General features: G+C 44.3%; 1 protein-coding gene across 1 annotated transcript in view; it reads left to right on the forward strand.

Moving 5' to 3' along the window:
• The window catches only part of usp43b (ubiquitin specific peptidase 43b), a 102,774-nt gene extending 77,135 nt beyond the window's left edge, over nt 1-25,639 (forward strand). The window contains exons 9-16 of the mRNA XM_008285606.1: nt 6,634-6,737; nt 10,592-10,669; nt 10,745-10,874; nt 14,400-14,742; nt 17,647-17,805; nt 18,315-18,488; nt 19,993-21,123; nt 22,823-25,639. Coding sequence (XP_008283828.1) covers nt 6,634-6,737; nt 10,592-10,669; nt 10,745-10,874; nt 14,400-14,742; nt 17,647-17,805; nt 18,315-18,488; nt 19,993-21,123; nt 22,823-22,833 — 2,130 coding nt within the window. The 3' untranslated portion in view covers nt 22,834-25,639. The remainder of the gene's footprint in view (nt 1-6,633; nt 6,738-10,591; nt 10,670-10,744; nt 10,875-14,399; nt 14,743-17,646; nt 17,806-18,314; nt 18,489-19,992; nt 21,124-22,822) is intronic.
• The last annotated feature ends 514 nt before the right edge of the window (nt 25,640-26,153 follow it).

The raw sequence follows: 26,153 nt of genomic DNA on the forward strand, positions 1-26,153 counted from the left end.
ATTATCAAATATGTCAAAGTGTTCTTTAAAGGGCTCTTTTCATTTAGGATCACTTGAAAAACGCAGAAAAAGGCTAATTTTCCATCGGATTTTATGTCAATTACCTTTATTAATTACCAATTTCAGACTGGACTCTACCTTAGAACTGTAGCTACGACTGATCATATCCTCTCAGCGTATAATATATAATACATGTGCATTGCTGTGCCTGGTAATGAGATCTGATTGGGTCGGAACTGTCTCCAAACAATATGCTCGACAGCCTTGTTTACCCTCCGCTGCCAGTGTAAGTCCTGTAAAACATGGGATTTAATGGGATACAAACGCGAGCAGCACACTGTAGCTCGCTCAGATACACCCCCCGCCGAGTCCCCGTCAAATCAATAATTTACTCCCCCGAAGCCAAAGGGTCCATTTTCTTGTTTGCGCTCGCTCACTTGCCTGCGCTGTACACATTCCTGCGCTGCTGCATGATTGTGTGCAGGAGCACGCTGTTAATCATGCAGCCAAACAGATTTCCAATCAGCGCCTCTCCGCGTGGAGCAGCCGCGCAGATCCGAGGCCGATGCCGCGCAAGAAAACCGTCGCCTCGCTCGCAGCGCGTCGCTTTGTGCTCTTTGGAAAAGCGCCGGCGGAGACAGAGAGGAAGAGGAGAGTCAGGTGCAGCACTTTCAGGAACTCTGCTGGAGATCCGTTGTCTCGTTTGTGCCCCTCGCTGTCATCCATTTAATTAAAACCAGCCCCGTACAGTATAATCAGTCTGCCGGAGCCCACCTCTGCCAAGAAGGCGGCGATGCTGCGAGCAGATGTTTGCTCCGAATCCTTCATCTCAACAGGAACCGTAGTTTTCTTGCGTCGATGAATTACGCTCACAAGTGGATTCTTCCGCTTGTGTCTAATTTTAGCTGCAGCTAAGACGGAGTTCAGAGAGAAAGAAGTGGCCTCTCCGGCGTCGCTTAGCAGCTTCATGTTAATGGCTGGACCCACCAAGATGACCCCTCACAGGACACTGAGGGCTGCACGTTCATTGTCTCACAACTAGAGTACCGATAAAAAGCATTCACCCCCTTTAGAAGCCCTTACATTTTATTGGTTTTCAGCATAAATCATGTCAAAAACGCGAAATCACTTAGTTCACATTTTACATTTTTGATTAATTGACATTTCTTTGTAAAAATCAGTTCTCACTTTGGCATGAAAGAGTCTTTTTTTGGTAAATTCAAAAAGCCACCTTCACTTGGCTGCGATTCATACTTTTCACAAGCACTCAGATGAGCAAGTCAGGATTGTTGTTCACATTCAGAATAGCTTTTCATTAGACTGCATTCCTCGCTGAACACACACTCCAGGGTTACTATATTTATGACTTTTATTCTCAGCAATGTGGAGCTCTTTTGTGCAATAACAATCATAATAACTAACTCTGGCCTTGATCTTTGTTCGCTGCACACATCAGAACAAAACACTCTTTGCACGGCTTGTAATCGGAGATCTTTTACTTTGTGAGGCACAAACATCGTCTCAAATATTCCTGCACAACAAAATGCATTAACCTTGTTGGGAAAAAGCGAGACGGAGGACTTCCCTCGATCCTGACGGGACGCCGCAGAGCCTCAGATGCTCGTTTCCCGTCTCGGTCACGCTTAGTGTCGTTCACAAACACCCAGTCATGTGTTTACGTCCGCCTGCTTTGGGTGTTACTCTCACATATTCGTCTTCATCTGCCGGTCAGGAAATAAACACACAGACGTACATGAGACGTTTTACTGCACTAAGAAGTTTCATGTGACCCGTAACTAGTCCCGACCCGGTCCACTACTGCTGCAACGCCTCTGCAGAGGAAATGTGTCAGAATCACCATCGAAACAGTTTTGGACTTTATTTCTAGACAGAAGCCGACAGAAGCAGACGTCTAATTTGCAGCATCTGTTTAGTCGGTTTTGTTCGGCGGGTTTTATCAGCCGTAGCGATCTGGCTGGATAATTAGACGAATGAAAGCTTTATGAGTTTGTCGAAACGCGGCCTCCAGCAGAGTCCTTTAACACTTAGAGGGACGCAATTTGCATCCGAATTCGCTCCTTCCCGGTCGAATTGCTCTCAAAGTGTTTATTACGGCGGCGGAACCACACGGCTCGACCTTTTTAGATGCAAGTGATTAAACATAATCTTGAGTTTACATCAGATTTAATCGTACGGCTTTGTGTCCGGCTCCACATTACTCTTGTTTGAAATACTCGTGAGCGCGGCGTTGCATAGATACGTTGATGCAATGGTTTATTAATATTATATCACAAGAAATGGCAGAGCTGGACGTTAGTATTGAAGTTATAACATCCCTTGAACTCGCTGTTGTTTCATAGTGTAGGTGAACCACATGTCAAAATAAACAGCAGAACTGACTCTTTACAGTGATATTAGGAGTTTCTCTGTGCACCAAAGAAAAATCTGGATCCGAGACGCTGAAGGGCCCAAAAGATGTGGTTATTTGGGTCCATTGTTGGAGGGCGAACATTTACATACAGCCCTGACTCGGTAATCGACCCTTAACAATCCTAAACCTGCTATCCGACAGGTTTTTAGGTTTTTAACGCAGCGAGCGTGCTCAGTGTTTATGGAAGTAAACATGGATGGTAACGGTGGAGCGTATCTGCCACTCCCCCGCCGCCACCGATGGAGGAAACAGAAGTGTGAGCGCTAACTAAACTAGCATCAGCAGCCAAGTACTGCCTGTGTGTTCTGGACACTTCCACCCCGTCAGAGCGCTGCCCCGGGGTGGAAGTGTCCCCCGACCGGGATGAATGTTCTGATATTCATCATTAATTGGGCCTGAATATCCAGAGAGCAGAAAGTGCTATTGGGACCAGCCCAACTAGTTATTATAACAACTATGAACAATAAATAACAACTAATGATCCTTCCAGCCTCAAGCTGTCCTTGTATCTGGACCTCCGTCTTGACAATCCGACATAAAAGAAGGTTTTACATTTAGTGTCAGATTATCGAGTCACGACTATATTAACATATTTTCCCCAGTTCTAAGTCATGCATTATTCCACCATCATGTTATTTATGGATTCTAAAAAATCTCCTCTGCACATATCTCGTTAGTCCTTATAATGGCCAAGATAAGAGCTTAAAGCAAATGTAGTGAAATTACCCAGAAAATAGCCTGGGGTTCATAAAGTTGATGTTAGACACGACTCAAAACATGCCGAAGCAATGGAACAAAGTTCGGCCGCTCTCATTCCAACGTAGACGTCCGCTGTAGAGTCTGCAGCGGAGTGGGGGAAATGTTATTTACTGTAATTTATTTAGATTTTTTATTCACTGCAGCTCCGATCAAAAAGCCTCTAGAATGAAGTTGCAGCAATAAGCCAGCAGATGTAATAGCAGTGATAATACAGAACAATATAATATCCAAATACACATATTTCCCCGATGCCTGACTCGTACAGCATCCCACCGCCACGCTTCTCATATAGCCCTCGATATAAAAGCTGATATGAAACAATCTGGAGGTGTTATCGTATCAAATGATGGAAGACGAGACGCGGCGTCTAGTCCTCATAATGACCGAGATAAGAGTTTAAAAGGAAGGGGAGTGAAATTTAGTATGAAAACAGCCTGAGGCTCGCAGCGTTTCTGCTCGATTTCAATAAAGGTTCTTAGTGATGCACACGATGCTACATACATGATGAAGATGAATCACATCCTCCAGTTGATGCAGAAGATAGAAATAAAGAACCAGTATTGTTGTGGAAACGCAGCGTGGAGCCTTCAGCGTAGTCTCTTCATGCTGCACCTCTACTCTCTACCTCTAGAAACTCTGAGCTTGACAGGTAAGGAGTTCAGCTTTATGTCAGTTCAACACCTAACGCCCAGGCCGCGTGATGTTGCCCAGGCGGTCGATGGGCCTTTGAAGCATGTGCACACGCATGCATCATTTTGTAAAGGAACTTCTTGAAACGAGAAGCTGGAGTCGGCAGGACTCCTTGGGTGGTCTCCACATGTACGCACAAGCCTTCCACTGGAACTCACAGTGAGCAAGTCTGTAATGAAAAGAAAACTCATTTTGAGTTTACGCTTGTCATCTCGCATTCCTTTTTTTTTTTTTTTTATGCAGGAGACTGAAACTTGCAAAAAAAAAAAGTTCTCTGGAAAAGAAAGAAAAGAAGCTAAGCAGCACAGGGAAGTCTGACGCCTGCAGTGTCCACAAGCACGATGCTGAGACGCAGGAGAGGAGAGAAAATACAGTCGAAGCTATGAACTGTAATAAACGAGACATCCAGGTAGTTCTATCCGTTAGAGCTAAGTGCTGCATTTCAGGCAGCTGACATTTTCAGATGTACGTTGCATATATGAGGCAGTAACTCACACGTATTGTCTAAATTTCCCCGGGGGTTTCCGGGGGCTTCTTGCGATCAGCATATCAATATTTTCCAGGAATGCGCCGTCTGCTTCGCCGCGCTCCTCGTCATCAAAAAGATCCTGTCGGCCTCAACTTTCCTCCTCGCAGGAGTCGGAGTGGGTGTTTGTGTTTGAGCTCAGCCGGCAGCTACACACCACGATTCTGTAGAACAAGAGGAAATCAATTTCATTTTTGCAAAGCGCCCCTTCATTCCTAAAGCACCTCCAGTGGAAGCAGATCTCAGAGCAATATACTCAGAGCAGCGGAGACACGGCTGTTTGTTCTTTCACTTTTACCCTCCAACTCAAATCCAGTTAGCAGGATATGCTGTTATTTTATGATTATGTATGTTCATATTTGTACAGTAGAGTCTAAACACTTAAATGCAGCGCTGTGTGTGTCCAAACGCTTCTTGTTGTTTTAAGCTGAGCTCAAAATGTCAGGTGCAGGTTTCGGCCTATATTTCACGATGGCCCACTTTGTTCTCTTGTTCTGCTTCCCCAGCCCACACACACAGCAAACACGTCCGCCTTAAACATGACCCTGAGAGCGTAAAGAAATATATTATCTCGGCATTTTCAAATAGTTTTGAACAACTGCTCGAGAGCCGTTTCAACTCCAATCAGTATGTAAGAAATGACTTTCACAAAAACATCAACACGGGGAATTTTAGAGGTTTTTTAAAAACATGTTGATTGATGGTGCATCTAGAGAGGTACCAGCTTTCACAGGAGTTCTTGTGGCGGTATTGTGAGAGCGAAGGAGAAAGATGAATTGTTGGACCGAACACGGTACCTGGTCGCTGGATGTTGTCACGGGGGGAAGATAAATGTGACGTAGACCGTCCTCAGCTCATCTGATGTTGGAAGAAAATACAGCCAATGGAAAGCCAATCACTCACCACAGACTGTATATAAAAGATGGACGTCGCCTTCAGGTCTGAAAAATGAAAGCCAACATGGACGGGAATTGCATTCTTTATAACAGCCAGCAGGGGGCGACTCCTCCAGTTGCAAAAATAAGTCTGGAAGTTTTGAGATAATACCCCAATCTTTCCTGATCTCTTATCTTTTTAAACATTTTCCTAATGAGTTAATGGTTGCAGTTGCTAATTCCCAGAGTTTCTGAATACAACATGATGCACTTTATGTATGTTACGGTCCTATTAAGAAGAAAATAGACGCTTTATGGCAGGGCTACTTTACTGTATGAATGTGTGTCTTTGAGTTCTCAGTCACACCAGCCCCTTGTTCGTCACATTTGGTTTCAAAAGAACTGGATGACGATGGCCAGTTTCTAAACATTAGTCCACAAACCAATGGGTGACGTCACGGTGGTCCATCTTTATAGTCTTTGTGATGGAGCACCGGGACGTTTGGGATCTTCCTGAGACAGCACGAATGTTTATGACAACATTTCAGACACTGTTAGCGATTCTACAATTTGGCCATCAACTTCTTGACCTTTTGAGAAAAACTTGTGACTAGCAAGAGGTGGATCTGAGTGAGAACTCGAGGACATTTTGGATGCTCAATTTGGGAGCCACAAGGTAGCCACGTCTTAAAGCATACCCTGCGTTGTCATCAGTTTTATGCTAAGTAGAACCAGAATTTACTAAACTAGCATCATGTTGTTTTAAAAGAGACCTGAAACTAGCAACTGAGCCCATAAACTCAACAGGGGAGATGTTTACTGAGGTAATAAATCAGGTGAGAAGTCACGCCATCATCACTCTTTTTGTGACCAGAGGTATTGCCCCCTGCTGGCTGTCGAACAGATTGCAGGTTGAAGGCACTTCCTCATTGGCTTCACTTTTTAGACTCGGGGGGGATATTTTTTCTACAAAAAAAAACACAGAGGCGTCATCAGGTGCTAGAAAGAAGTGTTCATCCTCTGGGAACCACGACTGTCCGCTCTATGACAATAAAGCCACTAGTTATTCAGATGCTTTACTGTTGGGGAAGGTGGTGGAACAATCATACGACCAGCCCAGTCCTCCATAGAACCATGGCAACTGCATGGAAAAATCACAATACAATCCAACGTACTGGTTTATGTGAGTGGGGATCATCATCTTCAGGCTAAACTGTTGTCGTGTCTGACATACAAGGCCAGTATTGTTTAGCCAATAATGCAACTCTGCTGTCGTCTTCAGCCTTTTGTGAAAAGAATAAAAGCACTCCATGTTCTTTACGGTGTGTGTTTTTTTCCTGCCTGTCTTTCAGAATACCAGAGTGTTGTTCAACATCCGTGTGGTTGGAGGATCTGCGTTTTACAGCTACCTGTCGCCTCAGGACGGCCGTCCGCTCTACCACCCGGCCGTCGACAGGTGAGAGTTAACTTTGGTGGAGGGCTGACGTCACGTATGGTGTCCAGCTACAAAAACAAGAGCTGCTCTTATATGCCGGATGTGTTGACTGATTTCTTCCTCGGCTGCCAGAGCTTATCACATATATGTAATTATCTTTAAATTATTCATTATGAAGTGTTGATTACACTTCCTGCTGAATCCTATACCCCTCCGTGCAGCTTTGCAGAGCCTCTTAGACTCTTGGACACATTTCTACAGTAGATGTACACTTGATTCAGAAAGTATTTAGACCTCTTCTTCTTTTGCATACTGTATAGTGCTGTTCGATTATTTTTAAATGATTGAAAGTGACTTTTTGTCTACCATTAGCATCCCCTAATGACAAAGAGAAACATACATTTTAGAGTTTCAGGCAACTTTATTGGAAATCTAAAGTCAAAAAATGTTATTTACAAAAGTATTTAAACCTTTTGTTGTGATAAACTGTGGTCAAGTGCATCCTGTTCTCTTTAATAACCTATATTGTGTCTACTGAAGCTACATTAGAGTCCACCTGCAGCACACTGAAGGACTGAACAGAGTTTAAAAAGGCCCACACCTGGGTAGATAAGATCCCACCATTCACTCTGCATGCCAGGACACAAAAACAAACCGCGAAGTCCAGGGAAGTCTCTGTAAACCTCCACAATAAAACCCAGGTGGTGCACAGGTTAGGGCAAAGGTTTAAAACCACTCCTGAAGCTCTGAGTGCCCCCTGGAGCACCGTGACCCCAATAATCATGAAGCAGGGGAGGTTTAAAATCGCCAGGAATGTTTTTTGAGTTCAGCCAAACTGAGAAAGTAGGTTCATCAATCAGGTGCTAAGGTTTAGCAAGTAGACGGAAATGACTGTCAGTGAAAGGTATTACGGCCTGTTTGTTTGGGGCCAAGAGAAGGATTCAGTCAAAAACGAAACTACTTCTGGTAAACACTGGACACTACGTCTACAGTGAAGCATGGTGGTGGCAGCATCATGCTCTGGGGAGCTTCTCAGCAGCACAAACAGGAAGACTGGTGAGCACTGAGGAAAGGAAGAATACTGTCAAATAAAGAAAACCTGCTCACTTAACAGCATTACAGTGAACCAAAGCAAACAGTCATGACAACACTGGATTGGCTTCAGGAAAAGTCCCTGACTTTCCATGACTGCTCCAGCTAAAGACCAGACTCAAAGACCCTCTCCAAAGAAAATATTATGTTCTTCCTGTCACACATCGTGAGTGAAATGAGCATTTCCAGCTTGAAACTACAATCTACTGATGACAATCTCAAAAACTCTGATTCCAGGATTTCTTACACAACAGATCTAGGAGGACGATCCTGTCGACTTGCTGTATCATCATTTTTCTTCAGATTTTAAACTAGGAGGGGTTTATTTAATGACTAAAAAGCTTCACTTTGTCACCAAGAGATGAGTTTTTTTGGGGTTAAATCGTTGACTGAGAGACACTCAACCCAACAGAACATCTGTTGGGAGATGGCAACCCACAGATGCTTCCCATCTAATTTGAGGAAACCTGACATGATCTGCTAGGAGGAGTGGGACACTGAACTACATGAACAATTTAGCACGATATGAAATGTACAAGTGCAAAAGAAAGTAATCTGAAGTGACTGTAAATACAGATTCCATGTAGGTTCCATGTTTTAATCGCCCATAGCAACTTTTCTGCAGATAACAAATCTTGTCTAAGTCAACTCACTGTTTTCTAATCACATTCTTCTGTTATGAGACTAATTAGATTCCTCTAGATGTGTTATTTAGTTGTGGATCGACTCGTATAACGTTGAAAATGTTCTACACTGAAATGCCCTAATGTTCTCAGGAGCTCATTCGAGCGTGATCTAATGTAATCAGCTTTAATGCGATTTATATCTGCCTTAATCTAATTTACCAAAGTGTTCTTGAGAGACGCTACAGACAGGTAATGAAGACGCTCTGACAAACACACCGCGGTACACTCCAGCGTGTCTGTTAAAGTTCAGCATTCTTTGGCGATTGACGATTTCTCAGATGCTCTAAAGTCAAAGTTGTTGTTTTTTTAATGTTCTTTTTATATCTAAGCAACTGTAAAGGTTAGACTGGATTTTCCAGCAGCGACTGACATGTGCAGACATTTTCTCCTTCCTTAGAAATGCGTGCCTGATGGCTTTCAGCAGCAGAAGTGAATTGCTGTTTCAAAGGGGCATTTTGGCAAGGTCTTGAAAAGGCTTCCATTTGTGTAGCTGCTAAGAACAGTTCATTCATTTGCTGAATGGTGCTGATGGGGGCAAATGCTTTTGAAATCTTTTGATATGCAAATGCGCAGCGCACTGTATCCTAGAAACTCGTGTAATGATAGTGTTTGAACTCTAATGATTCAGAAATATGCTCTGTCCCCAAGTCAACCCACATCAAACAGTGCAAGAATGCACTAGTGCCGGAGTTTCAGTCGACTTTGTTCACTTTTATTGGCCTCGGTAAACCGTCTACGTCGGTGTATAATGCCACATACGTTACTGTGTCTCTCCTACTGAGAGACTTAATGACACAATCCATAATGCATACTCAAAAACTGTCTTGTCAGCAGTTTTTTAGTGGCGTGAGTGTTGGTTTCCTGGTTAGAAAGGACTGAAATGTCTCGGCCACTATCAAATGGATGGAACCCTGCAATCTTTGATGATCCCACGACTTTTACTTTCGTGTCACCATGAGCTGGAAATGTCTCGACAACTATTGGATTCATTACTCTGCTAACATGCTAAACTTAAACTTGAACCTGGTAGAACATGGTGAATTTACTATCAGCATTATTTTTTGGCATTGCAGCAGGTTTATATCAGCATTTAGTTTCAAACCCTGTACCTAAGTAAGGCCACCCAACAACCTAAGTGTCCGTAAAATAAAACTGAAGCCAGAGGCTGTAACAGGTGAGATTATTGAGACTCTCCAATAATAAATGTAGTCCAGCTTTTTAACAAAACGTTAACAGGACAGAATTTAATTCGTCACTTCCAGATGTTTGTAGGAGTCTCTCCTCTGAGTTCATTGAATATCTGCAGCACCACAAAAAGAGAGAGTTGTGCACGTTTACGCACCTTTAACAATACAAGTAACTTCCATTATACAGAGTCTCAGTTATTCTGCTGCAGTTGCATCATCTGTAACACAGCTGATAGAAATTTAGCCTTTTGTGTATTAGTGCATCATGTCACTGGGTCCCACTTGAACGTGGCTCTCCTCGTCACCGTGGTGGGTTTGTCTGAATAAAGCAATGAGGAACATCAGCATAAAACCTCTGAATGACAGACTACCATCACTGCAACAGATTGATGAGGCAGCAGTGTTACGTATTCAGTGTCTTAGAAGGGCTTGTTCTGACATACTCAGCTGAATAGTGTTCACAGCTCAGTGAAAACAGGTATAAATAGGCGCCGCGTCCTCTGGTTGAGTGTGGTGGAGTGTTTGAGGAGCCCCCCTTGCAGGATTTAACTCATTCGTGTGGCCCCAGTAGCACCAAAGAAAAAACACTTTTATCCTGAACTTTCAGCTGAATCTCACAGTGTGATGTGATGCAGCTGAAAACTCCAGAAAAAGCCTTGATTGGTTTGCTGAAATTCCTTATTCATTGTTTCTCAGTAGTAAACTTTCTCCGAGTCTTTCTGAGCCTGTTTTCAGCCACTCATGAATCACTGCAGCCATCTAGTGGTTAAATCGCTTCAATACACGTATACTCAGTGTTGTTGTAGATAAACTGTTAATATCTTTGCTCATTTAAGTCAGCATGGTAGAGATAAACCAGTTGAACCTGTTCATAAACATCTGCTGACCGATCACTCCATCTGTCTTCTAGAGCTCTGAAGCTCTGCGGCTCAGGAGGACCTCCACACGTGAAGCTCATCATCGAGTGGGAACACAGAATCAAGGACTGGTCGGTGCACTTTTGCATTACGTTATCGCTGCGTCGCTAAAGCATGAGCCTAACTCTTTATGTCCTGATCCACAGCCTGTTCGGTAACATCCAGGAGGAGGTGGTGAAGGATGCGGAGAGCGTGAGGAATCAGCAGCAGCAGCACGTCCAGCAGTACAGCTGCACCTTGGACGAGTGCTTCCAGCTCTACACCAAAGAGGAGCAGGTCTGTTTTTAAGTCACGCAGACTCCCCTGAAGCCATCCTTAATCTACTCTAGTAAGATACAGCTAGAATTACAGAAACAGTGTGCAGACTATCAGATAGTTTAAACATACAGATAGGTGACAAATTAAAGGAAAAAAAACAACATGAAGTGATTCAGAAAGGTGTTTGGCTGTTATGTACCTTAGCAATGATTCTCCAAGCGTCTGAAACCCTACTGGAGGGACGAACATGATCCTTGATTGGCTGTTTGGATCTACAGGCGTCAGATAGGTTGACATCTAGAGACTCTGAAGCCCATCTGTCAAACTCCTGGAAGAACCGACTCCCATCAAGGTAGAAGTGTTTCATGATCGGAGCAGCTTCGTATTGATTTGACCTTGTCGTCTAAGGCCGCTTGTATTTATAATCTCATTCTTTCAGTCACTGTCCAGAGCTCATGTCCGTAGGTGAGGGATGAAACGTAGATTGACTGGTAAATCGAGAGCTTTGCCTTCAGCTCCCTGGTCACCACGACGATCTGGTACAACATCGTAGGGTGTCCAGGCTGAGCCTAAGAGATAAGATGAGGAGCTCAGACATCCGGAAAGGAACCAGATAAGGTGGTTCGGGCATTTGATTAGGATGCCATCAAGACACCTTCCTTAGGAGGTTTTGTGGGCCTGTTCAACTGGAGGGGGGACCCCAGGGTAAACCCATAACTCTCCAGAGCGATTACATATCTCATCTGGCCTGGGAACACCTTGGGGATTCTCCAGGAGAAACTGGGAGAAGGACGTCTAGTCTGGAATGCCTTGCTTCACCTGTTGCCACCCGATCCCGGATAAGTGGAACATGGACTTCCCTCTGTGGGGACAAGTGGGTCCAAATCATTCCAGCAAAATACCCCACTCATCATAACAGAGCCACCCTCACTGTCGGGGTCAAGGGCTCAGGTGTTGTCCTTTAATTTACCACCCTCCGTATTGTCTGTAAGGCTTGTAGACATCTGTTGGTTGTGGCAAAATGGACTTTTACTAATTTTAAGGAAGGAAAAACCTGGTTGGCCGGAAAAAAAGGCCCAAAACGTAAGGCTGGGTAAAAAACCGCCGGAAAAAAGGGAAAAAAAGTCGGATCAAAAAAAAAACGCTCGGGCGGGGAAGAGAAAAAAAAGAAAAGGTAAGGACAGGAAACCAAAAAAAGAAAAGGGATTTTAACCACCACAGCACGAAGTAAACAGGAAAGGAAAGCGCAACACAAGACAGGAGCGGAGTGCGGCTCTCATGTCAAGTGGAACGGAACCAAACAAAACACGCGTAAAACAAAACCGTTGGCCCCGGGCCGCCCCTCAAAAAACCAAAACCCGCCAACCCCGCCAAGGAACAGGGTAATTTAGAGCTTTTTGGGTCGTTTTGTTCCGGTTTTTGTTCAGGATTATTGTTGTCACACAGGTGTTCAGGATGTGAGCTGGTTTCAAATCCTAGTTATACGATATTTAGCAGCAATAAACAGAGTTAAATCTTCCAGTTAAATATTCTCATTATTACACAGTGACCTGAATTACAATCTAGTGTGTCACTGTTGGGTTTGAAGTGGTTTCTATCTCCTGTTTTGGCCTCACCTTCCCATCCACAGTGAATTTAATTTCTTTTCTTGCAGGTTATTCAGTAATAAAATGGGAAACCCAGTCTTTTATGGACACTTTCATTACATGCAGATGTAGCAGAATGGAGCATAGTGGCGTTTTGCACATTATTTTGTGTTGTTTTTTGAATTTGAAGCTAAGAAAACAATTTGTAAGGCACCATAGGGTTGGTTCTTGTGCCACCCTTAATAGTAAAGCCTGTTAGAGGGCGACGTACTCATAGAACCGATTTACATCTAGTAGCTGCTATTTTTCTAGCTGTTGTTCCAGTATAGATGTATTTTAATAGCACAACCATTCAACCAAGAAGTGTGTGCATGCAGATAAAAAGCATCTTTTTATTCGTTGAAGTGTTTATAATTTAGCGTTAGCTGTGGATTTAGTTGAAGCTCCTGTACAGACTCTTAAGAGATGACATTAAAGAGTTCTGGAAATTAATGGTACAAACTGCTGAACAATGTACGACGGACCCAGAACCTGCAGCCAAAAGAAAGAAACCCAATGCTGGACGGTCCCAGTGTGACGTCTCCGCTGGGTGGATGTCCAGGGCAGAACAAGAACACTTCTTATCTCGTGTAATTTAAGCTGTAATTATTTTATGAGCTTTATCAGGAGTTGATGTTGAGAATGAGTGACCAAAGCATTTAGGCACCTCAGTGTGAGTCATAATCTCAGACTGGCAACTCCTTTAAAAGCTGTCTGGCTGCACTACTGCCATCAAAACATTGAAAAGTTACCCACAGGTTGGTTCCCACTGACTGCTGCTCCACTGACATGTGGTTTTCTGCAGCAGTTACCTCGAGTCACCACCAGGTGGAGCTGCAGGCAAAAGATAGGCCCTGCTGCCTGTCTGTGATCAGCTGAAACGAAGTAATCGGTTACTAATCAGTCTTTCAAGTTACATATTTAAATGATTATCGCAGGATTTCTCTTGCAACTTGTGCATCCGCTGGAATTTTTTTTTTACATGTTGTTCTGTCAAATATCCTTTAGCCAGCAGTCACACAGTAGGGCTTTGAGTTAGAAAGAAATGAAGACGCTATGAATAGTTGGAGTTAGCTTTTTATGACATGGAACATGGACTTCCCTCTATGGGTCCAGCAAAATGCCCCCCTCATCATACCAGAGCCACCCTCAATATAGGGGTAAAGGGCTCAGGTGTTGTCCTTTAACTTGTCGCCCTTCGTATTGTCTGTAAGGCTTCTAGACATCTGTTAGTGACTGTAACTGCAGTTAAACAGGTATGGAAATCTTGTTTGTCTGGAATAAAGGACGCAAACATTATGTTTGGTTCAAAACGCCGACTGTAAAACTGGAGGAACAAGTTTGTTTGTATTAAAAAAGCTTTGTTTGGGTCAGACGGTGAAGAGATACCCCGAATAGTTATCCCTGGCCTTGGCTTTTATGACTGCACACCGTCGTCCTGCAGAACCTGTGGAATGAATCAGACGTCCCTGATCGTGTCGTGCAACACATAACAAGCTAAACTCCTTAAGTGCTTCGAGCATTTTCACAGTACGCTTGTGATTCATGCGACATTAACAGTTATGTTCTCCAAGAACAAGAGAAAATCTTCAGCACTTCAGCGTAAAGTTTAGGTGAACAACCTTGCCGAGGAGAAGAAGACTTCCCACTGTTCATGATGGCAATCACAGGGAAGTGGGTAATGCGAACAAAAGTTGTAGCCATGGCAACAGTTTCAAGAGTTACCTGTAGGTTCTGAATTAAGCCGATTAATGTTTGCATAAGGTCTTATAATTTCTTAGATATTGTCAAGTGGCATTAGAAAGTCTGACAAGGAATGACTTCGATTCATCAGAAAGAGTCTGGAAGTTACTTTGAGGCTCTCTCAGATGAATAAAGATCAGTTTTGTCCTCTAACGTTCTTCCTCCTCTGCACCAGTTGGCCCCGGACGATGCGTGGAAGTGCCCCCACTGCAAGCAGCTGCAGCAGGGCATGGTGAAGATGAGCCTGTGGACGCTGCCGGACATCCTCATCCTGCACCTGAAGCGCTTCAGGCAGGTGGGCGAGCGCAGGAACAAGCTCACCACGTTCGTGCATTTCCCCCTGGCGGGCCTGGACCTGACGCCTCACATGGTGCACCGCGGCCACGGCGGCCACCAGACGCCTCTGCAGCCCGGCTGGAAGCAGCCCAGACGGCCGGACCTGGCGCCCCCCGACTTCCTGTACGATCTGTACGCCGTCTGCAACCACCACGGAGGAATGCACGGTGGACATTACACAGGTCTGTTTACATCTTCATTCAATCAGAGAAAAGGTTCAATGAGATGAAGAGAGTCCAACAATTTAAAAAAGGTTGACATAAAGAAGAAGATTGTGCTGCAGTGTCTGTTAATATGTCAGTGATCATACAGTCAATGTACATTTGAATGTGTCAGCCAACTGAGTCCAACAAAAGGAACAGATGCAAATTAGCTGCTAGCAAGCTGCTGTCTGGGCTGCAAGGTGGCTCAGTGGTTAGCACCGTTGCCTCACAGCTAGAAGGTCGCCGGTTGGCGTCCCAGTGAGGACACCCAGGATCTTTCTGCGTGGAGTCTCCATGTTCTCCCCGTGCAGCGTGGGTTCTCTCCGGGTTCTCCGGCTTCCTCCCACAGTCCAGAAACATGTTGAGGTTAATTGGTGATTGTAAATTGTCCGTAGGTGTGAATGTGAGTGTGCTTGGTTGTCTGTCTCTAAGTGTAGCCCTGTGATAGACTGGTTACCTGTCCAGGTGAACCTGCCTTCACCCTGAGTCAGCTGGGATAGACTCCAGCCCCCCAGGAACACACAGCAGGAATACAGTATAATCACACAATATGACAGAGTCTGGTTGAGGTCTAACCACACGATGCTGTAAATGCTGCCAGAGGTGCATCCACTAAACACTGGCTCGCAGTCTTTTGCTTGATTTCTTAGATTTTCAACAAACTGAGCAATCTGTTCTCCCTTTCGTCAAAAAAGCCCAAATACATCGATCATGATTCAAGGTCTCCCACACCTGTGTTGACAGATATAGATCCGTATATATGCAGAAAGCAGCTTTATGTTGAAACTTCTAAAAGTTCTCCACCTCTCCAGAAACATCGCAGGATTGTTCTTGCAATATTTTTGCATCGCTACCCCCAACAGAAGGTTGCATCTCGAGCCAGAAGCGTGGATGACTTCTTTATCACTCTGAAAATAGCACACACGAGCTCGTGGGATTTCAGTTTGGGAAATCGATGCCAAAGGTGCACGAGGCAGCAGTTTGTACCGTCCTGCAGCAGCAGCAGTCAGCTCCAAGCTTCCCTCTGCTTTGTTCTGGGATTCCATTTGAGGTTTTGTAGACAGTGACAGAAGACTAGCAGCACAGTTCTACCCCAACATGGGAGTTACACCTCTTGGCTCCGGGTGAACTTCTTGAAATATCAACACATGACAAGCAGTAGAGATTTAAGACCTAAACCTCAGTGTCAGCACAGTCCAGCAGAGACGTACAGGTGGTGGAAACCAGGAGTCAAACCGACATCCTGGCGTCCACGTTGCACCCTGTTCAGCTCCTTTAGTCACAAACTCACACAGAAACCTTGAAACCTGCTTTCAAACTCTGTTCTGATTTGAGCGTAGGATGTTCTTTATCATAGCAGCAGCAGGATTCCCACTGAGAGCCGAGCTGTGCATCATGAACCACAGGTGTAGCAGCAGTGATCACGTTATTGATTATCTTCTGATGTGTGATCGTCCTTATTAACTTAAATGTTTTTTGTTTTTGGAAGCAAACATCTGAACTATGGTGAAATCACGGGGAACAAATCTGTCACGCTCGGGATGAATCAGACATTTTGTTTATTTATTTTTAGCATAAACACAAATGTAGTTCCCCTTTTTTTTTTTTTTTAGCTTTTCTGCTTAAATGCCGCAACATTTGCAGTAAATGACGTCACTGACAGAAAGTCGGCTTAATTGTGAAAGTAGAGGTGCTTTATTTGGATCAGTACAAAGTAATGTGTGGTTTTATTTATAGCCATCAGATAAACACAAATATGAATCACAACAAGAGAGAAATTACAAACAGCAGCAGTCGTGCAGCACATTTGGGAATAGGCCTGTGTGTTTAAGGTGTTGTGGGATTGTTTTTTTCTTAATCTAATTTAAAATGTTATTTCATCCAAAGTATTGAAATTTAAGGGAAGGAAGATATTGAAATAAAAGAAAATGAGAATCTCAGTGGTATCTGCTTCTTCAGATCGATTCAATTTACGACATCCGACTCCTCTGAAATTGCACCGACACCACCGAGAATAGTTCAATTTAGTCTTTTTGTTCTTTTTTTGTTTGCTTTTTTAAAGGTGTAACGGCAATGTCCTGTAATTGCTGTTACTGCACAGGTGGAGCAGAGTGAACCGATGCAGTCCTTATACCTGCCGTTAGTGGATGTTTATTCGATGATATGCATGAATCCTCTGAGTCTGGTCTCTGTGCTGGTTTGATGCCGATCTGGTGAGAACTGTTGGCTGTCCCCCTACCTGTGCCCTCTACATATGCACCCTGTGTCCAAACAATAATAATAATAATAATAATAATAATCAACATCAAATTGCCATACAACATAAATGGCTCCTACAAAAGGCATTTAGAAAATTCTGCTGCACCAGTTCTTCTAGAGAGTTTTTAATCATCTGCGCAATTCACGTCCACAGAACACGAGTGTTTTAGGTTTTACTGAAGAAACAAGCTGCTGTTTGTGTCGTCTGCAAATCTCACGAATGTAACCCCATGTGGCAGCACACCAAGGACGATATCGGAGTGAAAAGACTTGATTCTGAAACAAACATCTCATTTAAACTTTGTTTTTATCCCCCAGTTGTATGACTAATTTCCACATGTTTACCTTTAATGATGATAATAATCATAATAAGTGATGTTTGAAAAGGTGTAAAATTATGTTTTAGCGTCGTCCTCTTCGTCTCTTTTCAATTTCAGGTCCAATATTCTCATTTCACGTGTTACTACCTCAGAATACTTTCATATTTATGTCTTATTTTAGCTTCCTTACTTTTGTTTGTAGTAATGAATCGTACTAATGTCTTATTGATTTTCTACTCGGCACTGTGTTTCTCATGTTGTGTCGTTTTTCTGAGTTTTTCATCTCCCTCCGTTGTTCTCGCAGCCTTCTGCAGGAACTCGGTGGACGGCCAGTGGTACAGCTACGACGACAGCAGCGCCGAGCCGGTCCCGGAGGCGGAGGTGTGCACGCGTGGAGCCTACATCCTCTTCTACCAGAGAAGGAACACCATCCCCCCCTGGTCGGCCAGCTCCTCGGTCACCGGTTAGCCTCTCAGATTGTAGACTTTCTTTTTTTTTTCCATTTAGCCCTCCTAAATGGAAAAAAAAAACTGCTTTGCTAAAAATAATTTCAAAAACGGGAGGAAGGGTTGGAGTGATGTTACACCTCACTGTCATTATCTACAATTTGGCCCACAGAAGTCCATTTCCAACGACGTCAGCGGTGCTCTCACCGTGATATCAGGCTCCGGCTAATGGCCAGTAAATGAAGGCTTTCAGTGATGGTGGAGAGAAGCTGACCTGTTGCTGGGAAGAAGGTTTCTTGGAATCATAGAAACGCTCTTGGTTGCGGCTCCAGCGTAATGAGATTATTTGTAGGCTATGCCGATTATCCCCCGTGGCTGCAGATCTCATTTTGCCACATTAGGACTTTTTCTTCCCGCTCCTCTCCCGCTGTGACTTACATGGAGCATTAGACTCTTGGCAGTCCTCCCTCTCCCTTGGTGTGTTGGATAATATGCAAACACAAACTCGTTTTACACCTTTTTCTAGGCTCCACCAGCTCGTCCGCCTCCGACCACTGGCTGGTCCGCCTGACGGGGGGCAGCAAGAGGGGCAGCGTGGTGTCGGGTGGGCCCATCCCCGGACCTCTGGGGCCCACGCAGGCTCCAGAGTCTCCTGAGTTGCCGGTGTTTGGAGAAGAACCCCCAAGAAGAGTAGAAACAAGTAGGTGTTTGGACTCCGTGTGTGGTCTGGATGTATGAGGTGCAGCACAATTTGGGGAAAAAGTAGAGTTTCATCTTCGTCATGTTAAAGCTCATCTCACTAAAAATCTGATTCAGAGATGCTCTCAGATGTGAAACGTGAGTAAATATCAAGCTGAACTCAGCAGCTGCTCAGCTCAGCTTTGCACAAACACTGTCCAAAGGTAATGAGATCCACCGTAGAGAGCGTAGGTAGAAAGTATAAAGACAACAATACGCCATTCATGAGTGGTTTCGTGCAGAACTTTTTCTAATTTGCAGAATTACTTACATTTGGTATCAAGATTCTGATCTCGCTCTTATTAAGGAAGAAATATTGCCTCAGGTTGTCTCTCACTGTCCGTTTTTTAATCAAAGCATCTTAAATACGTGAATATTTTAAATGTTTAATCCTGAATATTTAACTGTCTTCAGTGCTTATCATTCCACACCGACTCGTGTCGAGGAGTTTCTCATCTCCTACCTCGACTTTTTTAGTCATGATTTTTTTTAAGTTTGGCCCTCTGAGACAGACTTCATGAATCTTTTAAATGTCAGCACCATACATCTGTTGTTTAAATGTGCTATGCAAATAACGTTGACTTTACTTTTTCGGGTCTGAGAGTTTGCAAAGGTCCAGGTGGTTGGTGTACATTTCACCCGTGCATGCTGAGCTACAAGCAGTGTGCGTGTTCAGCAGCAGCAGACATGTGCACAATATGTAGCTCTAAAGCACATCATTACAGCAACTATGCATCTGTGTGCACGCCGTCAAGAGATGAAGGTTCACGAATCACTTTTTTATCCACTAGATTGGGTCCAACTTTGTGCTGAAAATCACATATGAGGCCGTCGAGTGTAGGTGTCACACAAAAAAGAAAAACTTCCACTGAAATAAAACCACTTAATGCATTGTTAGAGCCAGAGGAGAGTCTGAATACGTTAACCATTTTAAATAGTTGTTATATAATGTAGGACTGAAGGAGTTTTTATACTTCTGGAATAATACAAATGAAAAAGCTCCAAGGATTTTCTATGAGAGTGATAGATGTGATGTGTGGTAGGAGTTTAATAGCACCGCACAGAATGAAGACAGTACAAACGAGTGGAGATATTAACTTTGAGTATTAAAGATTCTTTTATTCAGGTAGAAAGAAAAATATTTATTCATTTGATTAAAGTTGAGCAACAGTTGTTTTTGAGAAAAATCTCCAGTTAGTGAGGTTTACAAAGAATTCCAAAAATAATGAGCCTTTTAGTTAAAACTTCATGAAATATAACTAAAGTAAAAGATAAAGTAGATGTTTCTGATTTTGGAAGATCTCATTAACTTACTAGAAGTTTTTGCATTAATGGACAGCTGAGGGTTCAAAGAATTGGCATGATATGACCCCACATATACAAACTATTTCCTCATTAATCGTTCTCACAATCTGCTGTAACTCCATGTTTGTAGGTGGCGCTAACATCTCCTGTGTTTTCTTTAGATGGGTCTGAGGTCGGCCCGTTTGTTCGAGCGACCCAAGGCAGGAGTGTCAGCATGAGGTCACCGACCAAGCCCAAGGAGTCTCTGAACAAAGTTCTTCCTCTGCGATGGTCCTTCGGGTCCAAAGACCGCATCAAGCACTCGGTCCAGACGCAGTCCGGAGAGCTGGTCGAGTACCTGGAGTCCGGGCGCCGGCCTCGCTGCACCAAAGACCCGATCATCACCCTGGTGGCCACGCCGCCGCAAAGGAGCGCCCAGGGAAGAGCGTTCGAAGCAGGACAGGACTGCAGCTCCCCGAGCGGCAGCAGCCTGAGCTGCACCGACAGACTCAGCTCAGACGCCTGTTACTCCCCCAAAATACCCGAAGGGCAGAGCAGGCCGTACGCCGAGAGAAGCATCAGCCACGGAGTCGGAAACGGCAGCAACGCCAACGTCAGAGACGACGACTCTCTGAGGCGGAGATCTTCTAAGAGAGGAAGGCCGGACCAGGGCAGGACCCTGGACTTCCAGCTGCACAGAGGAGCCATCCTGGGTGGTCACATCAGCCACAGTGCACCTCCAAGCAGAGACTCCACGCTGAGGAGAACCAAGGTCCAGACAGGGGTGACCTCCAGGCCCCAGAAGGACTTGTTACAGATGGTGATCCAGGCCGAGGACCGGAGAGGGCAGCGGGGACAGGAAGCCCGGAGCCAGGACAGCCTCTTGTCTTTTTTCAAGCCTGGCTTCATGAAGAAAGACGTCACCAGGTCGCCCATCAAGGGCCAGTGTTTGAACGGCCACGGGCAGCTGGGGAAGCTGGCGAGCAGTAACTTAGCCAAACTGTCCCTCTCCAACGGGACGCTGACCGCGGTGGCGCTGGAGGAGAGGAGGGGCAACGCCGTGCCCGGCTGTGACCAGCACGCCTGCAAGGCCCAGCTGGTCAACGGGAAGGCCGGGAGCCACGAGCCCGTCGACATCAAGCGCGCCCACAGCTCCAGCAACATCCAGACCAAGCTGGATTTGACGTTTCGCAGGTGCGCCTCCCTGCAGAGGAACGGAGAAGTCGTGGTGCCTCCGGCCCACCGCGTCCTGCTGTCGGAGAAGCCGTGCTTTGCCACTCTGCAGCGGACGCGATACAGTACCACCTCCCTGGGTAGGCACACAATGCACGACACTACGCCACACGTAGAAATTTAACAGCTTGTTATGTTTGGCTGGCGTCAAACAGGAACCAATAAGATTTAAGGTTCTGGTGGCAGCTAAAATCTAAAATAAAGCCTCGAGTCCCTTTTAGACACTTAAGCCACTCTGTTAATCTGTCGGTTTCCTGTCTAAATGTAAACCCTGCTCACGTTTCTATAAAAGTCTAGAAAGTAACAGAGATGTGATGTAGAGTTTAATGTTGGTCCAGAAACATCACAGACAGCAAAAGACGCTGTTTGCTGTACGAACTTCACATCCGCTACAAACTGAAATGTGCATAAAGATTTATTTTTATCTACATAAGCAGGAGCTGAAGTTCAGTTTGTTGCTTCCAGCTGTTTGTTGGAGTCTTTAATCTGAGTTTATTAAAAAACCTGCAGCATCAGACTGCAGAAGGATCCATATGAGCAGAAGAGTTTAGGCCTGTCGAAAAAAACAGGAAGCAGTTATACAGTCGTGACTCGATAACCCGACCCTTAACAATCCTAAACCTGCTATCCGACAGGTTTTTAGGAAAAACCAACAGAACCCATAAAAACAGCCTTAACATAGCGACAGCCTTGGATTGTGACTCCGACATGACATTTAATGTCACCAATCAGGATGACGGCGTATTATCTGACTGAACAATCCCACAGATTGGCTACGTTCACACTGCAGGACTTGATGCTCAATGAGGATTTCTTTGTGACTTCCTTCACGTTTCCAGTTCAATGCGACTTGTATGTGATCTGCTGTGTGAACTTCATACGAGCCAAAAGTGTCCCGCATGCGCAGAAGAGGACACGACGACGTCACACGCAGCGAGCGTGCTCAGTGTTTATGGAAGTAAACATGGATGGTAACGGTGGAGCGTATCTGCCACTCCCCCGCCGCCACCGATGGAGGAAACAGAAGTGTGAGCGCTAACTAAACTAGCATCAGCAGCCAAGTACTGCCTGTGTGTTCTGGACACTTCCACCCCGTCAGAGTGCTGCCCCGGGGTGGAAGTGTCCAGAACGTGCACAATCACACACCGGTCAGTTAGACGTGAAATCCAGCGATGTGTAGTGTTCTAACAACACACTAGTTATTATAGCAACTATGAATAATGAATATTAACAACTAATGATCCTTCCAGCATCAAGCCCTCCTTGTATCTGGACCTCCGTCTTTACAATCTGACATAAAAGAAGGTTTTTACATTTAGTGTCGGATTATCGAGTCACGACTGTACTTATAAAACATCCCTGACATGGAGACAGGATCGATCAGGATCTTGTGTACCTTTCGTCAGACATCATTAAACATCACTTGACGTGTCCAGTCTCACATGAGCGGCCGATACCTCGATGTGACGGGTCCGTCTGAGTGAAGCCAAGAGGAACATGTAGTGATGTTTGTCTGACTGACACGTTAACAGATGGATGAATGTACAACGCTACAGATCACATGTCTGACAAAAGGCTGCAGTGAAAGCGTGAACAGCTTCTCTGCTGCTGACAGTCTTACAGAATAAGCTCCAGACTTTAAATTGCGGTAAATGCACGCCTCGCTTCTCAACTCTCACCATTTACATCGAAGCCTTTTTGTGATTCTTTTTCCCGTCAGTCACAGTGATTACATCTTTGACATGCGACTAATGGCTCTGTACTGTTTTCTGTTCTAAGTGCCTCTGTGACAGCCCAGAATGCCTGCTGAACACTAGGACCTCGACCGATCTGTAAGAACGGCGCCCGGCGGAGCCCCCCAGACGGAGTCATCACTTGAAATAAAGTACATCTTCTCTCTCTCTCCACTTCATAGTACTGTTATAAGTTCTTACCCGTGTGTGTCTTAAACTAAATCTATGCAGAGTTGAATTACTGGAGGGAAAATACTGCTGTAATGTGATCTGTTGCCCCGAAGTTTTTTTATTTTTTGGGGTCCCTTGGGGGGGTGGGAGGTTTGATTTGCATGTTTTCAGTCCATTACACATATGATAAAGAGTTTGGAGGGTAGGAAACACCTTTTAGTTCATGTGAAACAGCGTATAGGGTTTACAGATAACGGGCTAAGACGTGTAAGATTGTTCTTAAACACTGCAAAAAGTACTAACAGCGCACTGTAAATCAGCTGCTACCAGAGTGTAAATCATTTGCTTTGTCATTTATTATCAGTTTAATATTCTATTATATTATTGATGCACTTTTTTAAAAGAACGTTTTTTTTTTCTACACGACCAGAGCTGATTTGGACAAAGAGCTTCTTTTCAGACGTTTGATCTACAAATTGTGAGAAAACTAAATGGTTGGAAACCAATAGATGGAGCATAAAGGGACTCGGCTTTGTTCGCTTTTTAAGTTTCTCAAACGTAAAGCGGTGATGATGGCTTCCTCACTAACAACATTTTCTCTCGTATGAGCCGCTCCAGATGGAAGTCTTACTGATAAAACACCGACATTATCAGGATACAAAAGCTCCATGTGAAGCAGCTTTCTCATTTGGGATTGAAAAGCGGGATTCACAGCGTGTGCACAATTATTCTTTTTTACTGCAGCCATAGGGACGTGATGAATACTAATGCTTCATCACATAATCTGTAATGAATTAGCATTTTTAATGTACAGAGCGTTCAGACCCTTTGGTTTGTTCACATTTTGTTCCCCCATCAGTCTACGGTAAGACCTCATAACGACAAAGCAAGAACGGAATTTCAACATTATTTAATTTATTATAAAGGGGAAAAAATCGAATCGACATCAAGTACTCAGACCATTTACCTCGTAACTCTACAAGGAACCCAGTGATCTTCTTGGATGCGACACTAGCCTTGCTCAGGAGCAGGCCTTCTCTCAACCCTGACTAGTCTCCCTGTCTGCATGATGATGCCACCACCGTGCTTCACCATTGAGATGGTGCTGGGCAGGAGATAAGCAACGCCTGGTTTCCTCTTGCCATGACTTTTCTGAGTCTTGATTTAATCCGACCACAGCCTCAAAGTCTCTGGTGCTTTTTTAAAAAAAAATTCTCAACAGTTTTCAATCAAGATTTCATTTCAGGAGCAGGCTTTCATTTATCCCTTTGTCCTGTTCAGCTTTGTCTCATCCCTGACTAGTCTCCCACATGATGATGCCACCACCGTGCTTCACCATTGAGATGGTGCTGGGCAGGCGATAAGTAACGCCCGGTTTCCTCTCGACAGTTGAGTCTTGATTTAATCCAACCAGAGAATCTTATTTTTCACAGCCTCAAAGTCTCTGGTGCTTTTTTATTTTTATTATTTTTTGACAGTTTTCAAGTGTGAAGTGCTGCAGTGATGGTTTGTCCTCCTGAAAGCTTCTTCCGTCTCCACCAAGAATGTTTGGAGCTCAAGGAAGCGGTGATCGGGTTCACCCCTCTCACCGAGGCCCTTCTGGTTCAGGAAGGTGTTCGAAACTTCTTCCATTTCAGAACCACACAAATCAATGTCCTCTTGGCAAACTGTCGATGCAGCAGGAATGTTTTCGTAGCCTTCCCCAGATTTGTGCCTCCACACAGTCCTGTAGGCAGTTCCTTCACCTTCAGCTTCACATGTATTGTCAGCTGTGAGATCTTCTATAGGCAGCAGGATGGGGGCGTTAACGAAGCTCGACAGTAAGTATGATCGATCTGCATAGGAGAGGAAGTGAGTCTGTGACAATCTGATTAACAAAAATGTCTGTTACGCGAGAAAAAATGAAACAGGAATTTACAGAGCAGATATTTTATTTGATCTTTGTTTTGGTGTTGGGGATTTTCTTTGAAGGCGCCTAAAACGTCTGTGGGGAGCACCAAAAATTCCTCTTTGCACACAAATAAACCCTGCACAGCTCTAGATTAATTAAATTTTACCACAAAGCTAGCAAATGTCACGGCAAAGGGTCTGAGCACTTATGTGATGTTTTTCCTTTTTAAATTTGCTAAACTAATTTGTCGTTATGGGGAGTTGAGTGTCGACTGATGAGGAGAAGAAAATGGACTCTGAATACGTTCTGTGTGCAACGTACATTTGTTTCACCATCTGCTGGAGCCAAACTCCAAGAGGAGCATCAGCATAAATCAGATTTCTATCTTTAATCTTCCCTTTTGAACGAACTATTTCGGCTCTTTGGTTGTAAATCCTTGGTCCTGACTGGTTGCCTTCACCGTGTCTGTCTTCACCTCTCCTGTCCCTTAACGTCACCGTCTAACAACCACTTGTTACCAAAATTAAGTATATGAAGGATGTGTCTGAGACATTATTTGGGGGGGAGAGAAAAAATGTCTAGATTATATTTTATTAACTTTTTTAAAGGTCTACATTTTGTACCGGATGTGTAATTATGTAATTTAAGATTAAAACTGTATGTTTGGGGTGTACGAGGTCAGATTTGGTGAGCGGGTTGGAATTGGACACAACACACAGAAGCGTCGGACTGTCTGTAACGTCTGCTTAATGTACTGCAAGTTTTACGGATTGCAAATTAAACACGGCTTTTCTCACAAACCGCGGACGACTCGTGTCATTCTGTGGCTTTTTTTTTCTTCCTCTACAGTCAGGCAACAATTCAGGCAAAACAGCAGCTGTCTGTCTGCGATGAAGGCTCGTTTCCCTAAAGCGCCGCCAAGCGAGACCAGAAAACGTTTTCGCTCCTGCTTGATGTGCGACCGACAACTTTGAACGACGAGAATGATTGTTTGTGAATGTGTGCACAGCGAAGGAAGGTTTCAAGAAGCACTTTGTAGGAGTTTACTGCGTTGCCACCAACCACCACCAGAACATTATTCTGCTTAAATTATCCGTCTGCATCATCTTACAATAAGTATTTTAAGTACAAGTGTGGGGTGTGTTGTCTTACTGTCTGAAAAATACCACTTAAATGTTAAATGATTCAGTTTTGCGTCACCTTAAAGTCACTGCATCGCTTCTAAGTCGAACTTATTCTTCAATATTTTCTAATTATTTCCGACTCGATCCTCACCAGCATGAAGGACGTCGGTGTTGCACAGATTTCTGGAGTC

Source organism: Stegastes partitus, unplaced genomic scaffold (genome assembly GCF_000690725.1).
Source record: "Stegastes partitus isolate 25-593 unplaced genomic scaffold, Stegastes_partitus-1.0.2 Scaffold410, whole genome shotgun sequence".
In the NCBI taxonomy this organism is placed as follows: Eukaryota; Metazoa; Chordata; class Actinopteri; family Pomacentridae; genus Stegastes; species Stegastes partitus.